Source organism: Ovis canadensis, chromosome 16 (genome assembly GCF_042477335.2).
Source record: "Ovis canadensis isolate MfBH-ARS-UI-01 breed Bighorn chromosome 16, ARS-UI_OviCan_v2, whole genome shotgun sequence".
In the NCBI taxonomy this organism is placed as follows: domain Eukaryota; kingdom Metazoa; phylum Chordata; class Mammalia; order Artiodactyla; family Bovidae; genus Ovis; species Ovis canadensis.
In genome coordinates, this window is record NC_091260.1 from 17,678,028 (window position 1) to 17,698,910 (window position 20,883).

General features: G+C 55.1%; 1 protein-coding gene across 1 annotated transcript in view; it reads left to right on the plus strand.

Moving 5' to 3' along the window:
- Nucleotides 1-20,883, plus strand: part of ERGIC1 (endoplasmic reticulum-golgi intermediate compartment 1) — a 116,403-nt gene that overhangs the window by 54,944 nt on the left and 40,576 nt on the right. The window contains exons 3-4 of the mRNA XM_069555797.1: nucleotides 5,500-5,572; nucleotides 15,990-16,084. Coding sequence (XP_069411898.1) covers nucleotides 5,500-5,572; nucleotides 15,990-16,084 — 168 coding nt within the window. The remainder of the gene's footprint in view (nucleotides 1-5,499; nucleotides 5,573-15,989; nucleotides 16,085-20,883) is intronic.

Genomic DNA, 20,883 nt, shown 5'->3' on the forward strand with positions numbered 1-20,883 from the left:
ACCAAGGAAAGACTTGAGGAACCATACAGATTTGAGACTAAGGACACGATGACAAATAGCGAAATGGGATCCCAGGCCTGGCCCTGGAACAGAAAATGGGCACCAGTGTGGAAATTAGTGATCTAACAAATCTGTAGCTTAGTCAGCAGTTGTACAATGTTAATTTCTTCAATTTGACCAATATACCAGCGTTATATAAGGTGTTAACAAAGAGGAAGCTGACTGAAGAGTGTATGGGAACTGTCTGTGCTATTTTTGTGTTCTGTTATTATTCCGCGATAAAATTTATTTTAAATAAAAACAAACCAAAAGCGCCTTGCAAAGCAGGAATGCTCTACCCACATTTTCCCACTGAGAAAATGGACTCAGAGAAGTGAAGCGACTTGTCTGAAGTTTCACAGCCTGCAAGAGGTGGGCCTCCCTGAACCCACCCTCGCCTCTCCAGCACTTGGTGTGGGAGAGGGACCCTTCCCATGGCCAGCCCCCTGAGCAGGGCCCTGGAGCAGGGCACTTGTACAAGTGTCCACTGCTGCCTGCCAGAGCAGGCTGCTGTCTGGTTGTGGATGACCCTGGGGACTCCCTGCAGCCCGGCCAGCCCTGCCGAGCTCTCCCTCCCTCCAGCTTCGGTCATCCAAGCTCTAGGTGCCTTCTGGAGCCTAGACCTCCATGTGCCTGGAGAAGAGGACAGAGCAGCCTGGCAGCAGGCTTCAGGTCTGGCAGAGCTGGGCTCAGTCTCCCGTTTAGCAGCTGGGTGACCTTGGGAAAGTCGGTGCACCTCTCTGAGCCTCAGTTTTCTGATCTGGGGATTAAATGTGATCATACCTGTCAAGCGTAGAACACATGCCAAACCCTCTGAGCTCGGACCACACGCCTCTTCTCACTACTGTCCTGGAGCCCGCGGCCCCTGGGGATCGGTGACTGCAGGCGCTGTGGCCCTTTGTGCCTTGATCCCCAAGGAACAGGCATTCAGGGGACATGAAGAAAGGGGCTTGTTCATCTGTCCATTCAATTAATTTATGAACCTTGGTCACAAAATTCCAATGAGGTTTCCTGTCTTCTTCCTACAACCAACCAAGAGCTCAGACCATTTCTTAGCAGGCTCTGCCGTCCTCTCCCTTGTCAAATATGTTTAACAATCAGGTCTGTGTCCTAGAATTAAAAAGGAAAAACCATATTCAGGCTGTGAAATACCTGCGTCATCATTTTACCTGCTCTTTCCAGGCGGAGTGTGCTGGGCACACCATGCCTCCCTGCCCTTCTCCAGCTGATGTCCTGCACCCCTTTCAGACCAGCATGTAGATGGCCACCACGCGCCTCTTTCCAGCTGTGTTGTGTTCCATCATCCAGCCGCCCCACAGTTTACGTAACAGCCTCCTGAGGGTGGGCGTTCTGATCCCAGCTTATTGCTATTACAGACAGCCTTGTCCATATGTTTTTGTATCCTTGTATGGTTATTTCTGTAAGGTAACCTTCCTAGAAGAGGAATTACTGGGTCACAGGACACGTGCATTGTAAAATGTAGAAGGTACTGCCAAATGACCCTCCGGGGACGTGGTCTGCTTTGCAGGCTCAAGCACAATGTGCAAGAGGGCAGATTCCCTTGCACAAAAGGAAAGGCGTGAGCATGGGAAGCCAGCCCTCACCGACCATGTAGTGAACAAATATTTATCAACCAGGTCTGGGGCCAGGCCCTGTGCCAAGTCCTGGGACCACACTGATGAATGGGCTTCGGTCGTTGTCCTTGAAGAGCACATGGCTGAGCAGGAGGGCAGGCACAGAAACACACCATTTCCTGACGTCACCCTTAGTGCTATTAATAACCGAAGGAAGCAGCAAGGGTGTTGGAGACTCAGAGGTCGAGGTTTGAATTTTGCCTCCCCCACTGAGGCGGGCGTGTGGCCTTGGACAAACCCCTTGACTTGCCAGGGTCTGGGGTCTTGGGTCCAGCGCCTCCTTTGCTGGTTCCACCAGGCCTCTCAGGAGCGAGCGTCCTCCTGGGGTCACATTCCTACCGTCCCGTGCCCAAGTCAGTTTCAGAAGTCTGGAGTCAGAGCCTGAGCATCTTGCCCAAACATGGATTGAAAAACCCTTCAGGATCGGAAGGCTTTTTTGGTGGAAATGCTTGCTACCTGTCTTCACGTTTTTCACTCATTCCCTCACTGACTCAGATACTTACTTCCGGCCTTCTCTGAGCCAGGCGCTGTGCCGGGCCCTGGGGTCCCAACGGTGCTGAGCTGTTGTCTGGCCCCCAGTCTGGAAACAGGGCAGGAACAGTGGACCCGCCCCCGGGGCTGCTGGGCGCTGCGACTCTGCCGCTCAAATGCTGCACTCACCCCTTGCTGGGTCCACGCCTGGGCCATCTGCAGGCTCGGGGCAAGGAAGGCAGCTAGAAAATTTGGATTCGTTTCAGTTGGCGTTGACCTTCAAAATCACCTCCTAAGCCTGTGCCTGTTCATCCTTATAGCAACCAATTGTCTTCTGGGGCTTGAAGGTGGGATGGGAGGGGTGAAAGTGACTGAAACGTGAGTCAGAAAAGGTACAAGATTGCAGGTAAAGGGTGGTTTGCCCAGCTGGCTATTTTTGTTTTTTTAAATCAGGAGGCATCATAGCTGCAGTGACTTATTTGCAGGTGAGAAGGGGAAGGCTGTGAGTCTGGGAAATTTGGATTGCCAGCCGGTCTTCTGCAGTGGATTTGTTCAGCAGCTGGAGAAGACATTTGGCGTTAATTTCTGTGCCATGAAAACAAACCACATGGCCACTCTGATAAACTGATGTGACTCCTGCCTGGACGTAGGTTGCTGCATGAGCAAGGCCTGTGGATATCGGGCTCTTTGCTTAGAGGAAAAACTCGTAAGCTCATGGCAGGACACAGGACGGTAAGGGCATTGCCTCTGGACGTGGGGCTCTGGGTCGGGAGTGAGAAGGAGACTGGTATGGTATACCTTTTTATGCAGATTGATGATTTTTCTTACCATTTAGAGTAAAACCCTTAAACTCTGCTCATACAGCTTTTCTCACAGTTGGGAAGAACGGGGAGTCCCTCTAGCGTGCCCCCTGTCTGGGGGTGGGTTTGGAGGCTTGGTGGGGACTCTGGGGTGTCCCTATGCCATCCTTCTCTTCGGCTCTGAGACCTCAGGGTCCTTTTCTCAGGGCGTTGGCTCCAGAACGGTCGGGTTTCAGCCTCCCCCTGCCTGCCACCCAGTGTGTTCCGGGGTCGGACCCTTCCCTTCTCTGAGTTTTCATGTCTACACCCTCCACGAGGGCTTGTGCCCTCTGCCACATGGCCGTGTGACATGACCTGTACCTGTGAACGTTCCCACAACAGGGCATGGTTAGGTGCGCCTCAGACACTTGTTCCCCGCCTTCTTCCCTCCGAACACATCTTTGCCCGTTCGTGTTACCATGGACAGGTGGTGCAGTAATAATGCTGCAGCTGCTGCTGACGAACACCTGGCTTCAGCAGCTGTCAGGATGGCCTAGTCCACCCGGGGCTGGCTGTCGAGAATGCAGCTGCATCAGTCGGTGGGACTGACTGAGAACTTTTTTCTTCGTGGGAGACTGAGGGTCGACCCATTTGCCAAGTCACCTTCCTGGAAGCAGCAAACCCCCCGGGGTCTCCCTGATGACGATCCTAAAAGGAGCTAATGCTTACACCATTATTACCTGTCAGGCACCGTTTCAAGCCCAGTGTCTGTGTTGTGGAAACCCTCGAGCAGTCCCGTAAGGCAGGTGTTACTACAGTGCCGTTTTGCAGATGAAGAAACAAGCAGAGAGAGGTTGATTAGCTTACCCGGAGACACACAGCATGTCAGTAGCAGGGCGCACTGTGGGAGCCCTTGCTCACGCCTCTGTGATATGCCCGGATGAGGTGCGCTGAGCCCATGTTCTGTATTTTGGGGGCTGGCTTCCTGCCTTCCACAAAGCCTGTTATCACCTTCTATGTACCCAGTCCCAGCCTAGACACTGGGGTTGTGGAGTTTTTGCCTTCTGGGTTATCAAACTAGTGAAAGGCAGGGCTGCAGATAGTCAATAACATTTAGGAGGTGTTCAGATGGAGGCTGGCAGCACAGAGGAAAGGGGGACCAGTTCCACCTCTAAGGCCTGGAGGAGCTTCCCATAAGAAGGGACGTTTGAGTTGGGCCTCAGCCTGGGAGGATGAACAGGAGATCACCAGGCAGAGCTGGTAACCAAGGAGGAGGAGTGAAGATGGGGAGGTGCCTTCCAGACAGAGGATCCTCACATTTAGGGGCCAGCACATGGCCCGGGGTGGCTGGGTAGTTAGATGTTGGGGGCACTGTCGGGAGATGGGGCTGGAGAAGAGTTGAGGGCCAGCCCCAGGGGTGCTTGTTATGTCCTGCCCCAGTGAACGACTCCAGGGTCACAAATCCCAGCCTTGCCAGGGGCCAGGCAGGCCAGACAAATATGAGTGACCTGGGACGACCTTGGAGCTCCATTGCACTCTCTGCGTTTCAGACTTGTAGGACCTCCCACGGAGAGCCTTCTCTGGAAGCACGGCTCTGGGTGTCCTCAGTTCTCACCTCTGATGTTGACTCAGGCGCGTTGACGAGTCCACAGCAGGCAGGGAGAGATGGCAGGGGACGCCCTGCCTCAGCCTTGGAATCTGGGTGGCAGGAGGGAACGCTGAGGCCTGAGGCAAACTGGTGAGCCCAGGCCACCCCCTCGTGGAAGCAGGGCTCAGTTGTCCTGGAACAGCCAGAAATCTGGCCTCAGTGTGACGTCTGCACATTGTTCGATGTCGAGTCCAAGGTCTTCTCTTGTTTTGTGTTTATTTTGGCTGCGCTGGGTCTTCATTGGGGCGCACAGGCTTTCTCCCGTTATAGTGTCTGGGCTTAGTTTCGCCACATCACGTGGGGTCTTAGATCCTGGACCAGTGATCGAACCTGCGCCCCTGCATTGGAGGGTGGATTCTTCACCACTGAACCACCAGGGAAGTCCCTCCAAGTGTTAATGTGTATATCCATTGAGCCAAACAGAACACATCTGTGGGCCATTGACCTGCAGCTGCCGTTTTGTGACTGACGTCTGTGTTAAAATGTTCTTGTGGGGAGAAGCTGGGCTGGCCCCTCCGAGGACTGGCACTGGTCCTTGGCCCGTAGGAAACCAGGCTGCACAGCAGGAAGGAAGCGGCGGGTGAGGAAGGAGGCGTCGTCTGCCGCTCCCCATCTCTCGCATGACTGCCTGGCCCACCTCTCCACTCCCACCCATCCCCCTCCATGGAAAAACTGTCTTTGTGAAATCGGTCACTGGCGGCGGAAGGGTTGGGGGCCTCTGCCTTGGAGGATCTGCCCAAACCGGGGGCTCTGTCCACACGGGCGGGTCAGATCAGCCGGAGGTGGTCTCCCTCTGTGGAGTGGGGCTGCTTCACGCGCAGGCCGAGAGGTGGAAGGGGCTTTGGCCGGGGTCTGTCTGAGGGCAGGGGGCCGGCCTCCTGCCAGTGCCCACCACCCCTTAACTGGGCATCTGTGTCGTTTCTTTCAGTCTCCATCTGCTGCTGCCTCTTCATCCTCTTCCTCTTCCTCTCGGAGCTCACCGGATTCATAACGACAGAAATGTAAGTTGTATCCCCCCTGGGCTGGGCCATTCTAGAGGTTCCGGGGGCCCCAGACAAGAAGAGGGTGGGGCTTGACAAAGGACAGAAACCTCCGAACCTTCCGCCTCCCAGTTTCAAAGCCTGTGGCATCAGTTCCTCCTCTGTGTCCTAAAGGGTTTTAAAGCTAGAGTGAAAACTAACGTCACTTTTTTGAAGCCGAAGAGAAAACTTTGGTTCCCTTCTGGGGTCCGGACGGCGCCTCCTGGGTCCGCAGAGGAGCAGAAATCATTTCCTCCTGTTTGCTGTCTCTGTGTTTGGCCAGTGGGCCTTTTTCCCCTCTGAGTCATCACAGGGTCATTTGATGTTAGAGCTGGAAGAATTCAGAGGAAAAAAAGAGGGCAGCTTTCTCCCCAAGTGGAGGCGAGGTTCTGACATCAGAGGGCAGCCCCTCCACCACGTCCCCTCCCCTGTCCTGAGCCCACACTGGGTGAGGAGTCCGCGTGGGCTTCCTGGCAGTGATTGATGCATTGTGAATGCATCCCGGATTCCTAGAATCCTCTGTTGTCTAGATAACCCAGTAAATCCTCTGGGGCCTGTGTAACATTGAATGCCACTGGAATTATTCAGTCACGGCCTCATCAGATGCCCCTCCAAGATGAATTAGACCCAGAAGCTTCCTGCCTTCACCTCTGGCTTCCAGACCTCTTCATTTCCATGTTTACGACCCTGTAAGTCATCACGGGGCTGGGCTGTGGCCACCCACTCCCCTGTCCAGCACTGGAATTCTCCTTTTCACTCATGGAATTTCTTGGTTTCCTGTGCCTCCCTGTCAGCCACAAGACAATAGGAAATGGGAAGCTTAGCTGTGCAGCCATCCCTGCCTTTCATCTTCAGACAGCCCTGGGACATAGTTGTCCCCTCTTGACAGATGAGGAAACTGAGGCTCAGAGAGGCGGGGGGACCTGCCCACGGTCCTTCCTCTCCCCCCACCCCACCGCCACAGCTCGCTTCTGAAAATAGCTTTCTGTCCTCCTCTGATGTGGGAGACTTTGTCTCCTTGTTCCTCTGATCCTGTTTGTAGCCCTGATGGCACCAAAGCCCCAGGGGCCACATGGAGCAGTAGAAAGAACACTGGACAAGGCCTTGGCAGGTCCAGGATCAGACGGCCTCTGCTCAGTTACTACCTGCTCTGTGACCTTGGACAAGGTGCCACCCCTCGCTGGGTCCCGGTGCTGCTGGCCAAACAGGGGAGGGTACACCAGAATCAAGGCACCCTTCCAGGTCTGAGGAGGCTTGTCTGCTTCCTAAGACACAACCCCTTGACCAGGCAAGGGTCAGACAGAGGACTTTGTTCCCCCCAGAATGGACTCTCTCCTAGTCAAGTATGCACATTTGGGCCACTGGATATTTCACGGGTCACCCCATCATGATTTGGAGGTAGAAGCAGGGAGAACAGCCAGAAATTGAGACCTGCTGGTGTTACTAAGGACCTACTGTGTGCCAGGCACCTGGTGGTCTCTCCCAGGCACACCCCACTCCTTGGGAGGGGGGCTGCTGTGCAGACTACTCATGTTCGAGACGAGGTGAGAAGGGGTCCCCATGTGGCAGCTACGAGGAGGGAGCCCTGATCCTGTCCCAGGTGCCAGGCGCAAGGGTGTACGTATTCCAGGCAGGGACGCTGGCAAGTGAAAAGCCCTGAGGCAGGAGTTACCCAATGTATGTATAGAGGGCCGGTGTGGATGGAGCAGAGTGAGCCAACAGGGAGAGTAGAATGTGGAGCGGTGGCCTCTGTGCACTGCCGTAGATCAGTGCGGATCACCCTTGGTCCTGACCCCGGAAGTCTGGGGTCAGGTCTGCCTGACTCACTCCTGTGTGGCTGCCTGCTCAAGAGGAGCCAAAGATGCAGGCAGTGACACAGACGGTCAACAGGCAAAAAAAATGGAAGGTGTCAGCCAGTGATAGGGCTCTGAAGAAAAAGCAGGATGGCAGATAAGGAAGGTATGTGGTGTTTTGTGAGATTTTAACAAGACTGTTTACCTACAAGGACCTTAATATAGTGCCTTATATACTTCAACATCAGTAGAGCCATATCCCTTCAGGCCTTCATTCATTTCATATTTCTTCTCTGTGTAACAGAAAACAGCAGTGTGTGTGACGAGTGCTCTTTGTCCTTTCCCTTGAGTTAAGAAGGGGCCTCCCTCACCTTCTGCCGAAGTCCTGAGGGGCTGTTCCTTCAGCTGATCGTCCGTGTCGCCCATGGTGAGGCAGGGCGCTGAGGGAGCACCCAGCAGGTGCGTTTGGATGTCAGAGCCGGTGTCTGCGGCAGGAGGAGCCTGCGGCCGTGTGCAAGCTGGCCAGCTCGCCCGGTTACCGGGGCGGGGCCCACACCTTCCCCAGGAGCACGGTGTGTCCCCGCCACTCTGGCCCGCTCCCCTTTCCAGGACATCCTCTTCTTGGCTCCTGGGGGCATTCTGGACACTCTGGCCCCACCACATGCCTGGCGAGGAAGAAACATGAGGGGTGAGGGGCAGAATCCAAACATGAGGGGCTGTTCATTCGGTGCTTGCCTTGTGTCCGGCTCTGAGCTGGTGAGCTCCCCTCGGGGAGAGAGGGAGGGCGGGGGAGGGGGGGTGAGAGAAGAGGCCTGTGGGGCCAGAGGCTCCGTCCACAATGACACGGTGACCCTGATGCCTCCGCTCTGCGGCCTTGTGACCAAGCTGCAGGAGCCGCCCAGAGGGCGTCCTCGGGGCGAGGACTCCAGAGAACATTCCAGACGAGTAAGAGTTGTGCCTCGGGGTCCTTCCTCTCTCAGAAGCTTCTCTGACCACCCCTGGCCCCCAGGAAGCCCTGCTGATCCAGGAGGGACTGTGGGTCAAGTTCTTTTCCTTTTCGGTATGGCTCGCCCTCCGGGGCAGCTTGGTGACCACAGTGGATCGGCCTCCCCACCCCCCACCGTGAAATTGCAACCCGAGGAGATGAGGTCACCGCTGGTGGATCAGCATCGCTCCAGCACTGGCCTGTGTTCTCAGTGACATAAGAGGCTATTCTGACCCAGCCCGGTGAGAGGGAGACCTGTTTGTCTGCGTGGTTGGACTTTGACCCGGCCATTAATTATCCATGGGAAAGTGACCCTGCAGGGTGCTCAGAGGCTCCGTGTTCGCAGGGGAATGGCACCCCATCCTCAGTGGGCATTGCCACAGTCCATTCCGGCCTCTGGCTGCCCAGGCTCTGGCTCTTCTCCACTATTAACTTGATGAGGATTTATAATTTAAAAAATGTGGTCACCGGATCTCTCCATTGATTGTTTACAGCTTAATACAACTCATTGTACTTTTCAGTTTTGATTTATAGCGGGTGACCGTGTGCTGGCCACCGACGCCAGCACTTTACAATGCTCTGCTCTTAATGGTCCCAGAACCCCTGGTGCCAAGTACTGCTGTTGCCATCAGCCTGACTTTATAGCTGGGGAAACTGAGGTACCAGGAGGCTAAAACCACAGCGAGGTTGGTCAGTGAGCTGTCTGAGTGAGAATCAGGCCCAGGCCTGTCTGAGGGCAAAGCCTAGACTTGGTACCAGGCCCCCGTATCCTGCCCTCTCCTGTTCAGAGTATTTTGGAGCCCTGGGGACATGGGAACTCCTGTTTTCTGGAAGGAATAGTTCCCTTAGAGACTTGGATGCACCATTCTAGAGGGGGCGGGGGGCTGCACAGGCAGCGGCCCCTTGCCCACCAAGTTGGAACTTGGGCATTCCCCTGAAAGAATTGGGCATTATCCTCACACGCAGGCCCAGAGTGGGGTGGCCAGTAGCGTAGCCAGGAGGAGGAGCTGGATGGCTCCCTAGGAGCCCAGGTTGCCCACTCTGAGGTCTGGATTGGGAGCCCAAGCTGGGTAGAGAGCATGGCCACCACGTGGAGGAGCAGCGGGAGGCCTGGAGGCTTCTGAGCAGTGATGGGATCAGGTTCGTGCCTCGGAAAGATCACCTCTTGCAAAGATGGGTGTGGGATGAGGTGACCCTGGAGCCCAAGGCCTGGTGGGGGGTGCTGGATGATGACCCAGGACAGAGGGGCTGAGGGTCCCAGGGCAGTGGCTGTGGGGAAAGGGGCGGGGGCAGGACTAGGTGGCTGGAAAAAGATGCTTTCTGGACATCTGCCTGATAGGCCATAGATGGACTCACTTGCCCCTGGAACTGGAACTGTCAGGATTTCAAGCTCAGGGTCCCAGAGAGCTTGCCTACATAACCTCATCCCTCTCCTTCCACTCCCACCCCAGGCCCTTACCACGAGCCTCCCTGCTGTGTAAGTTCCCGTTAAATCAAATGATTAAGCATGGAGGTCAGCAACTTTGGGCAGGAATCCGAAGTATTCAAGTACTCTTCTAAAAGCAAATAAAATTGCTTTCCATAGATGTCATCGGACTCACGCCTCAGCCTAGAATTTCAAGGCCCGCTGTTACATTCCACCTACCCTCCCCTGCCCATACCTCCCCAATCCCTCTCTTCCTCTCTCCCTACGTGGCTGCTGCTCACTGACCCCCATGCTGTCTGGCGTCCTCCACCTGGAATGTGCCTCACCCCAACAGAGGTCGTGAGCATGCGCTTTCTGCTACCGGTTCAGGGAGCCCTTGTCTGGGGTAGGGGCTGGGGGCGGGGAGCAGATGCTGCAGCCCACCAAGGGGTGAAGGGTAGAGATGACAGGGAGGGGCACAGAGGGACTGGACCCCTTACACCTCCGTGCCCAGTGGTGCTTGGGCCAGGGGTGGAGTGAGGTGGGCTGGCGTCTGGAGTTCACCAGGAAGATGGTGGCCCCTGCGTCACAGGCCTCCTGGGAGCCACCTGCCTCTCGGTCTTTCGTTGATCCTGTCCCATCCAGTGGAATGCAGTGGAAAGAGCATGGCACTGGGCACCAGTGGTGCCAGCTTCAGATTCTGCCTCTCTAGTTTCCCAGCTGTGTGATCTTGGCCAGTCTTTTATCTACCTCCGAGCCCAGTTTCATCCTTGTGAAAACAGAACAGAAACCCTATTAAACAGTGGTGTGCTGTGAGTATTAAACGAGCTAATATGTGTGGAAGGCCCCAGTGTAGTGCCTGGCATCAGCTGGTTACCCAGAACTAGGACGTCTCCTTGGATTAGCAAGGCCAGCTTTTGTGCAGGCTTTAAAATATACCAGGGCTTCCCAGGTGTGTCAGTGGTAAAGAATCCACCTGCCAGTGTCGGAGATGTGGGTTAGATCCCTGGGTTGGGAAGATCCCCTGGGGTAGGACATGGCAACCCACTCTAGTATTCTTGTCTGGAAATTTCATGGAGAGAGGGGCCTGGCGGGTTACAGTCCATGGGGTCTCAGAGTCGGACCCGACTGAGCGACGGAGCTCCCAAGCGTCTTGCATACACGTTTATTCCTCACAACAGGCTGTGAAGTGGATCCTGTCACTGTCCCTGGACTTTGAACTCAGGAAACGTTATGGTAATAACAGTTAGCGTAGTGGACATTCACTGGGCGTGTATGGTTTTCTAAGGTTGTGTCCCTGTTTTCCGTCTGGGAAAACAGTGGGTGGAGAAGGGAAAGCCCCGTGTAGGAGGTCAGCCAGCCCATGGGTGGCAGAGCTAGGAGCTGAACCCCGGGAGCCTGGATCCGTCGCGCAGTCTCGCTCCCTCTCCCCGGCAGGGCCCGTGCTCTGCGCTAGCTGCTCAGACACAGAGGGGCGACGCACACCCCTGGCCCGGGGCAGCCCGCAGCTTTGCACCGATCCTCACACACGCCTGTGAAGTCGCTGGAACCACCGGCCCCCTTTTTCTCCTTTTCGCCCTCCCCTTTCCTTTCCTCTTGCCTCCTTTTTCTCAAGGTACGTGTGTAACATACAGTGGGCCGATTTCTAGCCTCGGTTGGCCTGTCAGAGTCAGTCCAGCTGGTAGTGGTTAGCTCGGCTTGGCAGGCGCCCATGAGTGGTGCTGGGGGCACGTCTGCGGCACTGGCAGGCATGGCAGGAGCCCAGGGTCCCTGGAACGTTTTCGCGAGACGTGGAAGGCGGCTGTGTTGACCTCATCCGGCAGGCGGACAGGTGATTGAACCGTGTTTATCCTGCAGCCCTGGGCCCTCCCGGAAGGTGCCTGGGAGGAGCCAGCCCCAGCCTTATGTAACCAGGCTGGCCCCCAGCTCTCAGGCCAGTGAGTTTCCCAGCCCCTCCCCAGTCCTTCAGCCGGTTTGTCCAGGGGTGGCACTTCAGCCCCCGGGAGAGGCCTCCCAGAGCCTCGGGGGTGAGCTCACCTTGGCGCCACACCTGGGCTGCACCTCGCTCTGCACTGAGGTCACCTCCAGAGAATTGCCAGGGGGTGACATCATCCCACAGGCCCTCAGCAACGTGCAGGGGCCCCGCCTCCCAGGTAGGAGCGGGGATTAGCTTCAAGGAAGTCTTACGCAGCTAGGAAGGGAAGCAGGAGGCTCTCCCTCAGTGACGTTCTCTTAATCACCTGGCGACCTTATTACTCAGCAACGCTGTGGGGCTGCGAATTATAGAAATGGGGCACTGAAGGCTTGAGAAGGAGCATTTGGCTGTGCACAAGTTAGCCTTCCTCCAGCGTAAGCTCGTGTGGTCCTGATCGCTCCCCTGCCACTGGCTCCCTTGTTCCTCCTGATCGCTTATGTGGGCCAAGCCCAGCCCCGTCCCCTCTCTCACACCCGGTGGCTTCAGAGGGCCAGGGCCCCCTTCTGTTTCTCCCTTGACCCTGGATGCTGAGGACGGGAGGGAGGGGAGGCAGTGTGAGCCTTGGAGAGCCTGGCAGAAGGCAGACCTGAGTTGGGGCTCCACCTTGATCGACTCTCTGGGGAAGGGGCTCACCTTCTCTGAGCCTCAGTTTCCTGGTTCTGAAATGGAGATCAAGGACCCCCTGTGGTCCAGTGGTTAGGACCCCACACTTCCACTTCAAGGGGCACGTGTCAGGGAACTAAGATCTCACTTGCTGCGTGACATGGCCAAAAAGAGAATGAAATGGAGATCAGGGTATTTCCCAGGAGCAGATGGGATAACGTGAACGTGTATAGACCTGTTTGGGTCTTTCCTGGCTTAATGGGATGCAGGCCCAGCCATCTGAAGGCTAAGCCAGGCCTGTTGCTCTCTCATCTCTGAGTGCATCCTTGTGACTCCCAAGAAATAGGCCCCAGGTATCTTTCCGAGCCTACCTTTTCTTGTTACTTGAACATCAGCGACATGCACCAGGAGCTAGGGACACAAAGACAGGGTCTTAGTAAAAGTGGAGTGCCTTTGCCCCAGCCTGACTCATTCTTTCCCAAAGAAGTGATCATTCACAAGGCTCTCTTTAGAGTCCAGTTGTTTGGAGCCAATAGTCCTTTATGTTACAGCCTGTGGACAGGACCCACAGGACCTGACTTTATGTTTAAAATAACCACAGCCTGGCTGCCTCACGCACTGTCCATTAGGCTGGTCTCTGGAGTTGGTGCTCTTTCCCTGTGGGGAGTGACCTGGGAATCAGAGGTGGGCTGCAGCCACAGCCGCCTGGTGTCCACTCAGCAGCTCCTCGAGGGTGTCTCCAAGTCACCTTGGGCTCGGCACAGCCGTATGGAGCTTGGTATTTTTCCTTCCCCGGTAGTGCTGGGCTCCCTCTTTCAGGGGCTCCCAGCCTAACACGTGGTTCCAGAAAGAAACACGGCCATCTGCTAACATGCCTCCTTCCACCCATCCCCACGCCCTGCCCATCGGCGAGTTCTGGCTGCTCTGCACCCTGTACCCTGCATCTCCCCCTCCTCTCCATCTTCCTGGACACCGGGTCCAGGCTGCCACCTCTGACCACAACAGCAGCTTCTCCCTGGTGCACAGGGACCCCCTGGGCCATCCTGGAATCTGCCCGAGGGATCCCGTCAAAGTGCCAGCCAGACCACACTGCTGTGCTTGGGATCCAGTGTGAAGGCCTCATGTAGCCTCGTGCTGCCTAGCCTGGCGTCTGCCCCTTCTCCGACTGCATCACATTTCCCTTTGCTTTGCAGCCATGGCGACCTTCATGCATTTCCCCAAACGACCCCTGCCCTCCCTGCTTCCGGGTTTCTGCACAGGTTGTCCCAACGGCTCTCCCTCCCTCTTTGCCAGGACAGCCTCCTCATCCTTCAGACCTCATCTCTCACCTCCTCAGACACCTTCCCAGCTCACTCTCCCCAGGGGTCCATCACCCTGTGAGTCCCTCCCGCAGCACCCTGAAGCTTTCCATCAAAGCAGTCGTCATAGTTGGGGTGATGTGTTTATTTAGGAGGCAAACAGTGTCTCAGCTCAGTGAAGGCAGTTGTTGGTTATTCAGTTACTAAGTCGTGTCTAGCTCTTTGTGACCCTACAGACTGCAGCATACCAGTCTGTCCTTTACTGTCTCCCGGAATTTGCTCAAACTAATGCCCATTGAGTTGGTGATGCCATCCAACTGTACCACCTAAACATCTCATCCCCTGTCACCCTCTTCTCCTGCCCTCGATCTTTCCCAACATCCAGGGTCCTTTGGATCAGGTGGCCAAAGTATTGGAGCTTCAGCATCAGTTCTTCCAATGAATATTCAGGGTTGATTTCCTTTAGGATTGACTGGTTTGATCTCCTTGCTGTCCAAGGGACTCCCAAGAGTCTTCTCCAGCACCACAGTTCAAGAGCATCAGTTCTTCGGCTCTCAGCCTTCTTTATGGTCCAACTCTCCCAACTGTACATGACTACTGGAAAAACCATTGCTTTGACTATGTGGGCTTTTGTTGGCAAATTGGCTTTTTAATACCCTGTCTAGGTTGTCATAGCTTTTCTTCCAGGGAGCAAATGTCATAAATGAACGCAGGGACCTTGTCTGTCCAATTCCTCACTCTCTCTAGTGCTTGACAGGTAGTACATGCTCAAAAAGTATTTGTTGAAGGATTTTCCTTAAGGATTCAGTGGCTAAGACTTCATGCTTCCAATGCAGGGCACCCAGGTTCAACCCCTGGTCAGAGAACTAGATCCCACATGCCGCAACTAAGATTTCTCATGCCACAGATAAAGATCCCACTTGCTGCAACAGAGATCACATATCCCAAGTGCTACACCTAGGACCTGGCGCAGCCAAATCGATAAGTAAATATTTGTTAATAAAAGAACAGCTGATGATCGAATAAGTCAGCACACACTGGACACTTAGTGTCTTGCCAGCAGGTCCCAGTGTGGTACTGTTGTCGCCGACAGCAAGGAAGCCTAGCTGCCCATGGAGCGACCTGCCCCACACTATGCCTCCCCCGCACCACCCAGGCCCCTGTCCCCGAAAGCAGCAAGTATGTTACCTTACAAAGGTAAAAGGGACTCTACAGATGTGAGTATGTCAAGGGTCTGGAGACAGGAGATGATCTTGGGTTATTGGGCGGATGGAATCACGAGAGTCCTCACAAGAGGGGCAGAGGAGATCAGAGAGAAGAGCAGCTCCCCTGCGGCTCACGGAAGGTGGAGGAAGGAGCCAGGAGCCGAAGCCTCTGGAAGCTGGAAACGGATTCTCCCCGGAAGGAATACAGCCCCACGGACCCATCTCAGACTTCTGACCTCCAAAAGTATAAGAGAATAAATGTGTGTTGTTTTAACCCATTAGGTGTGTGATAGTTTGCAACAGCAGCCACAGGAAAGGGGTCTGTGTGCTAATCATGTCTCGGACGTGGTGCCTGGCCCAGGGCCTTGTGAGCGCTGGGGAGAGGATGAGCACCCAGAGACTGCCCCACTTGAGAGTCAGGGGAGCTCAAAGAAGGGGGAGTCTGGACCTGGGTGCCTGTCGGTGTCAGGCCCCGACCCCTAATACTGTCTGATTATGCATTTAAGTGTTCAGGACACCCCGTGAACAGTGGGTGGGGGTACCCCCGTTTAATCGATGGGTTCGCAGAGGTGAAGTTATCTACCTGAGTTCCATAGAGAAGTGGCAGGATCACAAGTGGAAAATGAATCGTCTGACTCCGAAAGCCACGCTCTTTCCACCATCCTGTCCAGTCCCCCTCCCCTCCTTCTGAGTGGTGAGGCCCGAATTTGAAGAATGCCATGGGGATGGGTTGTAACTCCCAAGGTGGTTCTCTTAGTAAAGAACCCACCTGCAGTGCAGGAGCATGCCTGCAGCACCGGAGACCTGGGTACGGTCCCTGGGTCAGGAAAAGCCCCTGGAGGAGGAAGTGGCCACCCACTCCACTGTTCTCGCCTGGAAAACCCCATGGACAGAGGAGCCTGGTGGGCTCTGCTCCATGGGGTCACAAGAGTTGGACACGACTTTGCAACTAAGCCACAACCACGTATGGAGATGGGAGCCCGGCTCCCCTGTGCCCGGGCAGGCCCAGGCTTCCCCCAGCTGGGAGTCCAGGGTATCAGAGCCGTGGTCACCAAGTGAAGCGTCCCTGGCTGTCCCCTGCAGCCAGGATGAGTCCCCCCCGTCTCACTGAGGCTCCCGTACTTGTCTCCCGCAGTGTGAACGAGCTGTACGTCGATGACCCAGACAAGGACAGTGGGGGCAAGATTGACGTCAGCCTGAACATCAGTCTCCCCAATTTGCACTGCGAATGTGAGTATTCCCAGCACCCCTCTGCTCTGCAAGACGCCACCTGTAGACAGTGCTGTGTGTGCAGAAATGGTGAGATAAGTTAGGACATTAGGTGGATGGCAAGCTGCAAATAAGGAGCAGCAGGAATCTCTCCCTGCCTACTTTTCGTGGGGAGGATGTCGTGCCATGTGCGTGCACTTGGGGGGTTTTGGGAATCAAAAAACTATATTTAAGAAACTGCCAACAATTTACCTCTAGAGAGTAGCCAGGTTGAGGTAGGGGTAGGGAGTCTCTGAGGTCAAGTTCCCAAGAAGCAAAACCTAGGTGTTTCGTAAGTGACTGAGTGCGAGAGGGCTCCCAGGAGGAACCTGTAAGGGCATGAGGGAGGTAAGACGACAGGCAGGCGTGTGTTCAGCTGACGTCTGGTTGCAGCCTCATCCCACGGGGAGCTGTGGCGTGTGAATGACATTGTGGTTTGTCCCGCCTGGTAGCAAGGGGGCTGGCCTGTTGGTATCCGTGGCCTTGGCTGCTGGCTACAGAGGAGTGTGCGGGGAGGGCCGGAGGCCACGCAAACTCCCAGGCAATCCAAGGCGTGGAGACCTCCAGCTACCCAGGAGGAGTCACCTGGAATAGGGTGAGCGCAGTTATTAGCCATGGGGAAATCCCCTTTTACTGTGCACGCCTTTATGTGGCTGGGGGCGGCGGGGGGGCTTTTGTGGCTTTTGTTTGTTTTTCTAGTATATGTGCTGCCAAAGTGAGCACTTTTAAAAAATTTTGTTTCAAAACCAAGAGAATGAATTACCTGTATAAAACAAAGCTCTTTGATTCTGGTTTAGGGATCAGATTCTAGCTCCTTTGTTTACTGAAACTGTGTGGCGCTGGCTAAGGTGACCCCTCCAGGCCTCATTTCGTCAACTGTAAAACAGGCATAGTGCTATCTCTTTTTAACAAACATATTATTTATTTATGGCTGTGCTGGATCTTCATTGCTGCGCTTGGGTTCCGTCTGCTTGTGGCCAGCGGGGCTTCTTTCTAGCTGTGCTGCACAGGCTTCTTATTGCAGTGGCTCAGTAGTTGAGGCCCCCGGGCTCTGGAGCTCAGGCTCAGTAGTTGAGGCCCCCAGGCTCAGTAGTTGGGGCCCCTGGCCTCTGGAGCCCAGGCTCAGTAGTTGAGGCCCCCGGGCTCTGGAGCCCAGGCTCAGTAGTTGAGGCCCCCGGGCTCTGGAGCCCAAGCTCAGTAGTTGAGGCCCCTGGCCTATGAAGCCCAGGCTCAGTAGTTGAGGCCCCCGGGCTCTGGAGCCCAAGCTCAGTAGTTGAAGCTCCTGGCCTCTGGAACCCAGGCTCAGTAGTTGAGACCCCTGGCCTCTGGAGCCCAAGCTCAGTAGTTGAAGCTCCTGGCCTCTGGAGCCCAGGCTCAGTAGTTGAGGCCCCCGGGCTCTGGAGCCCAGGCTCAGTAGTTGGGGCCCCTGGCCTCTGGAGCCCAGGCTCAGTAGTTGAGGCCCCCGGGCTCTGGAGCCCAGGCTCAGTAGTTGGGGCCCCTGGCCTCTGGAGCCCAGGCTCAGTAGTTGAGGTCCCCGGGCTCTGGAGCCCAGGCTCAGTAGTTGGGGCCCCTGGCCTCTGGAGCCCAGGCTCAGTAGTTGAGGCCCCTGGCCTCTGGAGCCCAGGCTCAGTAGTTGAGGCCCCTGGCCTCTGGAGCCCAAGCTCAGTAGTTGAAGCTCCTGGCCTCTGGAGCCCAGGCTCAGTAGTTGAGACCCCTGGCCTCTGGAGCCCAAGCTCAGTAGTTGAAGCTCCTGGCCTCTGGAGCCCAGGCTCAGTAGTTGAGGCCCCTGGCCTCTGGAGCCCAGGCTCAGTAGTTGGGGCCCCTGGCCTCTGGAGCCCTGGCTCAGTAGTTGAGGCCCCTGGCCTCTGGAGCCCAGGCTCAGTAGTTGAGGCTCCTGGCCTCTGGAGCCCAGGCTCAGTAGTTGAGGCCTCTGGGCTCTGGAGCCCAGGCTCAGTAGTTGGGGCCCCTGGCCTCTGGAGCCCAGGCTCAGTAGTTGAGGCTCCTGGCCTCTGGAGCCCAGGATCAGTAGTTGAGGCCCCTGGCCTCTGGAGCCCAGGCTCAGTAGTTGAGGCTCCTGGCCTCTGGAGCCCAGGCTCAGTAGTTGAGGCTCCTGACCTCTGGAACTCAGGCTCAGTAGTTGAGGCCCCCGGGCTCTGGAGCCCAGGCTCAGTAGTTGAGGCGCACAGGCTTTAACTGCCCCTCAACATGTGGGATCCTCCCAGACCAGGGACTGAACCCACGTCCCCTGCGTTGGCAGGCGGATCCTTTACCACTTGCCCCCAGGGAAGCCCAGCATAGTGCTGTCTCCGGCTTGTTGTTGGAGGCTTTGAGGAGCTGGTTCCTAAATCTGTCCATGAGCAGGCTGGGTTTCCAGCTGCCCCTCTGCCCAGCCTGGCACTGACCCCGTGCAGACCCTCCTCCTCCTCCCACTCCCTCCCTTCCTCCTGAAGGGCAGACCGTTGGGTGGGTCTGAGATAGGGAGAGATTCAACCCTGTTATTGCTTTTGGTGAGAATTACATCACACTGTTGAATCCACAGTGGGCCCCGAGCCAGGGAACCTGTTGAAATGAATTGGTTTTATTTTTATTTTTTCTCTTTCTCTCAGAAAAATACTTGGTCTGGCAGCTTCTCATTTGGGAGTTGGCCATGTCTCTGGAATAAGGAAATGCTTAGGCCGAGGACTGGGACCAGTAGGGCAGGGGTGGGAGGAGAGGTGGCTCTAGGCTGGGTTCCAGCCCAGGAGGGGCTGAGTGACCTCAAGCCGCTGGTTGTGCCAACCCACACTGCCCTCCCCACCCCTCCAGAGCCCCACACTCAGACTTTCCTTTAAAGAACTTCAGATTTGTATTATAGAAAAAAAATGCATGCTCATCATTGTACCTTTGGAAAATCCGGAGCAGCAGAGAGAGAAGAAATCGCCCATAATTCCACCCCCGATGACAACATCAGTTGACATTTGACGCCGCTCCATCCCGCTGGCCTTCCATCCCTGTTCTTCTAAACATGGTTGAGATCATGCTGCCTGTGTAATCTCATATCCTGCTTTCAGAAATAATATTTTTCTGTTACACAACTAATACAGGGATGCTTTTTTTAAAAAGGTATATGAGTTCAAAATACAAAAATAACATTAAAAAAAAGTAAAAGAGGTAAGTTCATCCCACATGCCAGCCACCTGGACGAATCCTCTGTCAGCAGCTGGGACCCCTCCTCCCACCCCTATGTATCTGTCTGTCTGTCTGCAGACATAAGTCATGTTTGGTGGTGGTGGTTTTTTTTTTAACATAATTGGGACCAGACTAGAGGGGACCTTTCTGAGATTTCTTGTTTTTTCCGTTTATATCTTGGGGCTCTTCTTATACTACTCATGATATTGGGAAAATAATAAGCACAGCTGCCGTTGATTCAGCCCTTACTCGGGGCCAGGCCGTGTCCCGAGTCCCTTGGTTGTGTGAGTGCACTAAGCTGAGGTGTTCTCGCAGAGTGGCCAGAGTCTGGATCCAGACTCTGTGGGTTTCCGTCTAAGCGCCATTGTTTCTTAGCTGTGAGATCTCAGGCGAGGTACTTAACCTGTCTGTGCCTCAGTGTCCCCCAGTATAGGGTGGGTCTGATGATGGTATCTTCCCCACAGGGGTGTTCAGAGGGTGTCTTTTCATGGAAAAGGCACTTGGAAGAGGGTCTAGCCCGTAGTCAGTTCGTTTTAACTAGAATAGAGCAAGCAACGGAGGCACAGAGAGGTTAGCTAACTCGCTCGAGGTGCCGCGGCTAGTAGGGGCAGAGCCAGGAACCCCAGACAGGACAGGACAGCCCCAGAGCTAGGCTGCCTCTCCCCACATATGGATGGAGCCCTTTCCTTGCACCCGCTGCACAGCGACCTAGAGGGTCTGTGCCATTGACCAGTCCCCCGCTGGTGGGCAGTTGGGTTGCTTCCCATCGTCATGATTTCCAGCCAGGTTGGCCGGAGCCTTGCATCATGTCTCAATGCCTGTGTGTCTGGGGGATGAGCTCCCTGGGGGTGGAACTGCTGAGTCAAACGGAGACCTGCTTGCATTTCCTTTAATCTGAATATTACGACATCAGCATTTCCCACATACGACAGACCTGGGAGCGTCATTTTTAATAGTGCATCACACTCCCTTCTATGGATGGGCCCTCTTGTCCTTCCATCCCTCATTGAGGAATGCAAGGTTCTTCCCATTTTTCCTTTTTATAGTTGGCTCACTGAAAATTGCTTCCAGCTGCTCTTTCTCTGTATCACAACCTGCTTTCTTAGCTTTCCTGTCAAGGTGATCTCTGCATCTCCATAGTTTACAGGGATCCCGCGCTTGCTACTTAGACCATCTCAGGGAATACAGTTGGCCTGAGCCTGCCCATTTTGCAGATTGGGAAGCTGAGTCATAGTAGGTGATGGAGAGTCACATTGGAGCCAGGACCGGGACTCCAGGCCCCAGGTTTCCCCTATAAGTGTGCTGAGGAGCTCAGAAAAGTGCCCATGCTCCTAGAGGGCAGGAACAGGCACTGGGTAAAGGAAGGTGTGATTTGTGAGTGAATGGCTGCCTGACCCTGAATGATACCCAGAGGACGCAGAGACTGAAACTTAGCAAGTGCTGACGGCCATTAGGTACTTGCCACCTACTGAGCACTAGGCCCCATTGTAAGCATTTTTAACACATTAATTATCTGATCCTTGTGATTCTCCAAGGAAGCTTTGATTAGTATCCCTACCCCTCCCCTCCCCATTCACAGGGAAGGAAACGAAGACGTGAGAGGTGAAGTGCCT